At 51.1% G+C, this 8,218-nt stretch overlaps 1 protein-coding gene across 1 annotated transcript; it reads left to right on the top strand.

Moving 5' to 3' along the window:
* Window positions 1-269: 269 nt before the first annotated feature.
* METTL27 (methyltransferase like 27) lies at window positions 270-6,809 on the top strand. Its single transcript, XM_053275290.1, has 5 exons — window positions 270-395; window positions 3,260-3,388; window positions 4,176-4,311; window positions 5,244-5,336; window positions 6,473-6,809. The coding sequence occupies exons 1-5, from the start codon at window positions 270-272 to the stop codon at window positions 6,697-6,699; spliced, it is 711 nt and encodes a 236-aa protein (XP_053131265.1). The 3' UTR covers window positions 6,700-6,809.
* The last annotated feature ends 1,409 nt before the right edge of the window (window positions 6,810-8,218 follow it).

Genomic DNA, 8,218 nt, shown 5'->3' with positions numbered 1-8,218 from the left:
GTGGCCTGGCTTGGCGGCGGGCGCTTGTGAGGAAAAACCTAAGTATAATGTAGTATGTTGGGGGGGCGGCGGCGGGGGCGCAGTGGGGGGGCGCCATTTCAGTGCTTGCCCCTGGTGCCGTTTTCCCTAGTTACGCCTCTGCCTTAGGGAATCTCTGACAATGCTCACACGTGGAGTCAGGCAGGAAGAGGGAGGGGAGCCAGGCAGGCAATGGGGTGGAGGGGAGGGTTCAGCTGGGTGGGCAGGGCAGGGTCCGGCCCCAGTTAGCCATGGCCGCCCCCAGCAGAAGCAGGAACGTGGCTGAAGTGCAGCGTCGCGTGGCGCAAGTGCACCACTGGGCCGATCTGGAGCAGCAGTTCCGCTTCTACGATTCCTGGGCCTCCGACTACGAAGAGGTGCCTCCTTCCCTCCCCACACTTACTTCGGCGTTGCTACTGCTGGCGTGCATCGCATCCCCTCCCGGCCTCCCCAGCTCCCCGGAGCTTCTCTCCCTTTGAGCCTCGGTGTCCTTTTTCCAGCTCCTGGAAGGAAGGATCCAAAGCATGCACACGCCACCTAGTGGCGCCGCGGGGAAATGACTTAGCTAGCAAGCCAGAGCTTGCCGGTTCAAATCTCCGCTGGTCTGTTTCCCAGACTGTGGGAAACTCCTATATTGGGAAACAGCGATATAGGAAGGTGCAGAAAGGCATCATCTCAGACTATGCGGGAGGAGGCAATGGTCAACCCCTCCTGTATTCTACCAAAAACAGCCACAGGGCTCTGTGGGCGCCAAGGGTCGATATACCGACTCGACGGCACACTTTACCTGTACCTAGGCACATCGGGAGCTGCTTTTTACTGAGTCCGAGCCTTGGCCCATTTAGCTTAGGATCCTCTGTACGGACTGGCAGCGTCTCTCTAAGGTTTCAGGCGACCCCAAGGTTTCAGGAGTCTTTCCCAGCCTCCCTGGAGATACCCGTAGAAAACTGCCTGAGACCTGACAGAGGAAGCTGCATCTTACTGAGTCAGGCCCTTGGTCCCTCTGGCTCAGGAGTGCCTACACTGACTGGCAGCAGCAGTTCTCCAAGGTTTCAGGTAGCAGTCTTCTCCCCTCCCCCCAACCTGGAGATGCTGCCAGGGAGTGAACCTCGGCCTTTCTGCATACAAAGCAGGTGCCACAGCTCCTGAGCATAAGCACAGTTGCGTCCCCATGGAGGAATTCTTGCAGCCCTCCCTATGGTATAGCCCCACAAGGCACGGAGGACTTTTAGGTTAGCCTTTTTTTTTAAAGGGCAAATCTATCAGCTGGAATACCTAAAAAGAACCTCCATGTACAGAACAGTCTGCCTCTGAATACCAAATGCTGGGGACAAACGGGGCAGGGCCATGGCCTTCAGTTCCCAGTTGTGGGCTTCCTGTGGAGACCCCTCTGCCTGGCAACCTTTGGAAGCAGGAAACTAATATCCGTAATAATGAAATGGCGCCTCCAACTTCAGAGGCAATCTATTTCTGATGGGCCAAAGAGGGCCGATTTGGGGTCCACCTTCATCAGGGAGTGAGGGATGTCAAAGAGTTCATTAGCAAGAAAGTGCAATCTTTAATCCTGCTTCTGCCACCAGCTAAGGTGGCACCTAAGGAGTCCACACCCTTCTATATTGACCCTTTCATCCTGACCACTTAGTCCAGAGGAATCTGCAGCTCATTGGCAGGAGCTCCCGTTCTTTATGCAGAAGGCCACAAGATCAATCCCTGGCGTCTCCAGGTCGGGCCGAGCAAGACCTTTCTCCATCTGAGATCCTAGAGTGCTGCTGCCAGTCAGTGTTGAAAGCTCTGAGCAAGATGGACTACTGGTCTGACTCAGGATAAGGGAGCTTTGTATGTTCGTTTGGAGAAGGACTCCTGAGTCGAGCACATGCTTTGCACACAGGACCAGTCCCTGGCAGCATCTCCAGGTAGGGCTGGGGAACCCTGAAACCCTGAAGCGCTGCTGCCAGTCAGTGTTGGTAATATTCCCCTGGTCTGACTCTGCAGGAGGCAGCTTCCTTCCTAGATTCTTAGACTGGGAAAGCCAACTGATTACAGTTTTAGGATTATAGCCCTAATCTCAGCCAAGGCTCTCGGGATCAGGATCTGTTTTCCAACCTAGGACTCTGGTACATTTGAAGCAATAAAGTGTAAAGAATTCGGTTTAGACGTGGGAGAACAAAGTTCAACACCCCAGGCAGTCGTAAAAGTTCTGCGAATGACCTTGAGGAAGCCTCGCCTCTTTCTCTCAGACGGATATCCTTTTGTATTCCATGTACAGTAGTCTCTGGATGAAAATGACCAACCTGGCTCAGTGTACACAGGAACATAAAAACTGCTGCCTACTGAGTCTGACCTTTGGTCCAGCTAGTTCAGTATTGTCTGCACTGACTGGCAGCAGCTCTCAAAGGCTTCTTTCCCAGCCCTACCTGGAGATGCTGCCGCCAGGGATTGAACCTGGGACCTTCTGCATGCAAAGAAGATGCTCTTTCACTGTGGCCTCATCCCCTAAGAGGAATATCTTACAGCAGGCAGTGCTGACACGTACTAAGTGATATTTTCAAAATATTGCACCTTTCGTGGTATCTGTTTTCTGTGTGCTTGGTCACACAAGTCCAATTCTTGTTCCGGTAGATGTGGCAAATCCAATAATGTTAAAGCGGTCATTTCCCACCTGTTCTGGAGTTGCCCATTGACTGCAAAAATTGGCGGGCGATGAAAGAAAATTAAATTACAGGCTCTTCTCTTGATGAGTCTCTACTGTCTCTTTTCGCCTAAAAGACGAAGTCCCGGTTGATCATCTACGATTAGTACTTTCCCGTGTATCTGCAGCAAGGATATGAATCACAGCTCTCTGTTGCTGTAACAACTTTATTACGTTGAGAGAGAGACTGGGAATGATCTCGATCAAGACCATTCTTTATTACGGTCAATGACCAAAAAAGCCCAGTAAACGTTACAAAAGATTAACAAAACAATTTCGAGGAAAGAAATGTTTATTTACTCAGAATGGTGGATGTATTGATAATATTTACTCACCCATTCTCTTTGTTACATAGGAACCTAGGAAGCTGCCCTATACCGAGTCAGGCCATTGGTCTATCTAGCTCAGGGTTGTCTTCACAGACTGGCAGCGGCTTCTCCAAGGTTGCAGGCAGGAGTCTGCCTTTGGAATTTGTTGTCACTTGTGTGAAGGATTACCTTTTTCATAAGGAAAATAAAAGCATTGAATAACCAACCGGCTCTTTTTTTGTAGGATGTGACAGTGCTGCAGTACCGAGTGCCCAAGTTGGCTGCTGCCTGCCTAAGTTCTGCATTCCAGGGACTCCTCGGTGATCTTCTGGTGCTTGACGTCGCCTGTGGCATGGGACTTGTAGCCCAGGAGGTAACTGCACCATTCTGGTGACTGCATCTTAAAAAGGATGTTATTTATTTATTATTATTTAACATATTTCTGTACTGCCCAAAACTTGCATCTCTGGGCGGTTTATAGTATGTTGTGTATAGAGCTGGGAAAGGTGCAGAAAAGGGGCCCCAAAATGATCGCGGGGTTGGAGCGACTCCCCTATAAAGGAAAGGCGACCATGTCTGGACACTTTCAGTTTAGAAAGAAGGCAGGTAAAGCGGGGTGTGATAGAGGTGTATCAAATCATGCATGGTGCGGATCAAGTGGATAGAGAGAAGTTTTCCTCCCTTTCTCCTAATATTAGAACCCGGGGTCATCCGCTGAAGCTCAGGACACACCGAAAGGAAGCTCTTCTTGACACCATGTGTCGTTAAACTGCGGAACCCACTGCCACAGGATGTGGTGATGGCCACCGCTCTAGACTGCTTTAAAAGGGGATTAGACCCATTTGTGGATGGGGATGATGGGTGTTGTGGTCAACAAGGTCTGGGAATCCCAACGCCCAACATTCCCAGTTGACATGTCCTTTGGATGGGCATGATGGGTGTTGTAGTCAACAAGGTCTGGGAATCCCAACGCCCAACATTCCCAGTTGTCATGGCCGTTGGATGGGCATGATGGGCGTTGTAGTCAACAAGGTCTGGGAATCCCAATGCCCAACATTGACATGGCCTTTGGATGGGGATGATGGGCATTGTAGTCAACATACAACTTGGAATCTCTGGGTCAGGGAAAGCTGGTCATCTGACCTATGCTGCCTTCTCAGCAGCAGGCAAAGGGCTTCCGTTGCCTGCACGGCCTGGACGGCAGCCCCGGCATGCTGGAACACGCACGCTGGAAGGGGCTGTACCAGGACTTGAAGCAGTGCATGCTGGGCCAGGACGCCTTGCCAGACCCAGCAGGTAACGCAACTGGATTTGGCCCCAGAAAGAACCTGAAAGTGAGGCTGGGAGGGCTGGTACCCCACCCTGCAGGATTTCAAAGGGAGTAGGGGGCTGTCATCCCTGCTCCTCTCTAGGGAAGTAGAGCTGGTCTGGTGGGAGCATGCCTGAGTTGCCCCCTTTGCTAAGCAGGGCCCACCCTCGTTTGTATTTGGGTGGGTGACTACACCCATCAATCCATCTTTATTTCGGGCTGAGGCCAGCATAAGAACCATTTTAAAAAGAGAAGGGGAAAAGACATACGAATGAACTCAAGCAGAGGACTCTAGATTGTAATGAGAATCACTGCAATTGCTTTGTTGGATTCAGTCTTTTCCTTTCCTTTCTTTTTTCTGCCTCTTTTTTAGTCTTCCTTTTCTCCTTTCTATTTTTTTTCTTAAGTTTTTCTGTTTGTACTATAGATAAAAATAATACAAATATTATTTTTTAAAAAGACATAAGATACCGGCGAGGAGTGGGTGAGCCATACAATGTAAAATATAAAATATAAAACTCCTGTTACGGAGATAGAAAGCATTGGGTAGTAGTGAAGTGGAAACAAATTTTAAATTTTAAAATATATAGTATATAAATTACTAAGGCGGTCTATGAGAGAGAAGTCTTGAGACTAATAAGCAGTAGGCCAGGGGTGTCTACATGTGAACACTGTTGTAAGATATCCCCCCCACACACACACCTTAGACAATGGGGCTTTGCATTTAGAAGGTCCCAGATTCAATCCCTGGCAGCACCTCCAGCTAAAGCTGGGAGAGACGCCTGCCGAAAACCTTGGAGAGCTGCTGCCAGCCCGTGCAGACAGTCCTGAGCTAGATGGAGCAAGGGTCTGACTCCATAGGCAGCAGCTTCCGATGTTCTTCAGTATGTACCAATCCCTGTGTGCTCATCCTGCCCAGGTTGCTACGACGCTGTTCTGATTGTGGGTGCGCTCAGCGAAGGACAGGTGCCTGCCGAGGTGGTCCCCGAACTGCTTTGCGTTGCCAAACCAGGTGGGGCTTTGGCAGGAGAACAGAATCTTTTCCGCCCAAAATGTAACGATACTGAGCCTTGGTTGGCCTCGGATAGCCAGGCCAGCTGGCCCGGTGCAGAGAGCCGTCCGCCTTAGGAGAAGTACGCAGCTGGAAGGGGGCCGCCTCTTGCTCGTAAGACACCGCACAAACCTGGTGCTAAATCATCCGTAGAAAGGGATTGCCTTCCCCGGTGTGGGTGCCCAGCAGCTGGCCGCCTAAGGTAGACTGCTCCTGACCAGGGAGGCTCCATGCCAGACCCTGGTTCGTATGGTACATACTTGAGCTGTTTAGGAGGGTAGCACCCTCAAGTATATGAGGTCATTTAGAAAATAATGTGTGTGTTCGTGGTGGGGGCGGGGGGAGGACACACACTCTACTCTCCCTGGCACTGTATTCCTGAGCTTTAGATTGCTGTACTTGATGTATTTAATTTTAGAGTTAGAAGGGAGCTGGGAGAAGCTGCTCAGGGCCAGAATCCAATCACCCAAGGGATGAAAATCTCTCAAGAAGGAGAGTCCTCCATTTCATGAGGCAGACTGTCTCACGGTCTAACAGTCACTAGAGGGCACTGCTGCCTTGAGATGGTTTCTAAGCAGGCCAGGGAGGGGAAGGTCTGCTTGGAAGGAGGGGCTGCAGAAAGAGTCAGCTACCATCTGGTGTTTGGAAATGTTTTCCTTGGCAGATTTCACACATGCCATTAAAAAAGCGTGGAGTGATCGAGTCGGAAGGGACCTGGGGTGGCTGGGGGCTAATCCAGCCCCCCACTTAGGGTGTCCCTGGCAGATAGCCACCACCCAGCCTCTGTTCGCAGACCTCTTCAGCAGGATCACCCACCTCTTCATGAAGCAGGCAGTTCCACGGCCAAACAGCCCTTGCAGTTACAAAATTCCTCCCCATCTCTAGCCTAAATCTTCTCCCTTGTAATTTCAACCCCCTGGTTCTGCCCCTGCCCTCAGGAGGGACAGAGGACAAATCTGAGAGAAGGTGTGTTGTTTCACCTTCCACCACAAGGCGCCCATTTGACAGAGACACTGACCCGGCTCCTGTGAAACTGGCGGGCCCCCTGCCCGCCCTCGGTCTCCTCAATTATATCCCACGACCTTCTTGCCTCGCAGGGGGCTACCTGTGCCTGACCACGCGGGAGAACCGGACCAACCTGCCGTACAAGGCCCGGCTGGAGCAGCTGATGGACGACCTGGAGCAGCGGGGATTGTGGGAGAAGGTTGTGATGCAGGAAGTGGGAAACTGGGAGAGGGCGAAGTCGGAGGAGGAAGCCGAGCAGGGCTTGGACTATATCTCTGGCGTGGTCTATCTGTATCGGAAGAAGGCCGACCCCAGCTAGCGAGAAGGAATCATGTCCTTCTGCTCCAGGGTTGACTGCAAGGGGTAGTGGGTGCCCCCCCTCCCCACAATATTTCCCGGTCTCCCTTCCACCCAACAAATTGTCTGACAATACAGAAAGGGAGGGAAATGTCTCTCCGTCCACTCCCTCCACGCCGTGCATAATTTTATACATCTCGATGTCGCTTTATGATGACATCTACCAATGCCTCCCAACAGTGGAACAGACCAAACTGAAATGCAAAAAGCTTGTTTACATTTTCCCCTCTGTGACCCTCCTCAAAATTATTATTATTATTGATCCGATTTCTCTACCGCCCTTCCAAAAATGGCTCAGGGTGGTTTACACAGAGAAATAACAAAAAAATCCAACCTTTCCCCTGACACCTTAGGCAAAGCCCTCTCTCAGGTTCCTATCCTGAAAGAATAATGGAAACCAGGCTGAGTGAATATTGGAGTCTTCTCTCCCCGGAGACGTTGACGGAAAGAGGGCCTGAAATCGGAGCGTTCTTGCCAAACGGCTTTGCTCTTTGGGTTGATGGCGGCTCAGCTCCAAGCTATAAAACTGGTTTGCTCAGCAAATAATGTGGTTTATGACTCTACACACATCTATGCCGGGGAGGAAGAGAGAGCTCTGAAGGGAAGGGTGCCCTCCATCAAGGGCTTAAAAATTGGTTGGCTTAGCCTACTGGAGAAAACTGGGCCCAAAGAACAAATCCTGGTGTTTTAATACAAAGCACACAAAACGGTTAGGCAGGATTGCCATGCAAGGGACGTGCCCTCTGGGGAAGAAGGGATAGGTTAGTGTTTAGAAAGAGACCGATTAGAGTAAAGCCCCAAATAAATATTAGGCTGGTTCTCCGTTATGGGGGGGAGAACTGGTCTTGCGGTAGCCAGCATGAGTTGTCCCCTTTGCTAAGCAGGGTATGCCCTGGTTTGCATTTGGATGGGAAATGTGTGAGAACAGTATAAGATCATCCCCTTAGGGGATGGGGCCGCTCGGGGAAGAGCCCCTGCCTGCTTGCATGCAGAAGGTTCCAATTTCCTTCCATGGCATCTCCAGATAGGGCTGAGAGAGACTCCTGCCTTGGAGAAGCTGCTGCCAGCCTGGGAAGGCAATACTGAACTGGATCGACCAAGGGTCTGGCTTGGTAAGAGGCAGCTTCCTATGTTCCTCATGACCAATAGCTGCGTTGAAGGAGCGTCAAGCCAGGCTCCAAACCCCATGTTTGTTCCTGAGAACAAGTGGGGAGTTCTGTGTTCCCTGATAGTTTGGTGTTCCCTGATAGGCTTCCTGGTAGCCGTGCCTCAAAGACAGCAGTGGCCAACCCGTATCAGGTACCCAGCACTGTACTGAGGGTGAAGGAAAAGTATGCCCTGCCCTGCCCTACCCAAATCCCGGCTAGCAAGTGATCACTTCCTCCTCCTCTCTTGATTTTTACTGACACACAGCTGGTTTGGGTGAGCATGCACTGAGCTTGGAGCCTGGCTGGCTGCTCCTTCTACCCAGATGTCGGTTG

This window comes from Hemicordylus capensis, chromosome 12, assembly GCF_027244095.1.
Source record: "Hemicordylus capensis ecotype Gifberg chromosome 12, rHemCap1.1.pri, whole genome shotgun sequence".
NCBI lineage: Eukaryota > Metazoa > Chordata > Lepidosauria > Squamata > Cordylidae > Hemicordylus > Hemicordylus capensis.
This window is presented reverse-complemented; position numbering and strand designations above follow the sequence as displayed.

Excerpts from the sequence above, each read along its gene's own strand:
- METTL27 (XM_053275290.1), top strand. The coding sequence starts at position 270 with ATGGCCGCCCCCAGCAGAAGCAGGAACGTGGCTGAAGTGCAGCGTCGC. Across the intron at positions 4,312-5,243 it reads CGCCTTGCCAGACCCAGCAG|GTTGCTACGACGCTGTTCTG; the intron begins GTAACGCAACTG and ends CATCCTGCCCAG. Across the intron at positions 5,337-6,472 it reads GCTTTGCGTTGCCAAACCAG|GGGGCTACCTGTGCCTGACC; the intron begins GTGGGGCTTTGG and ends CTTGCCTCGCAG.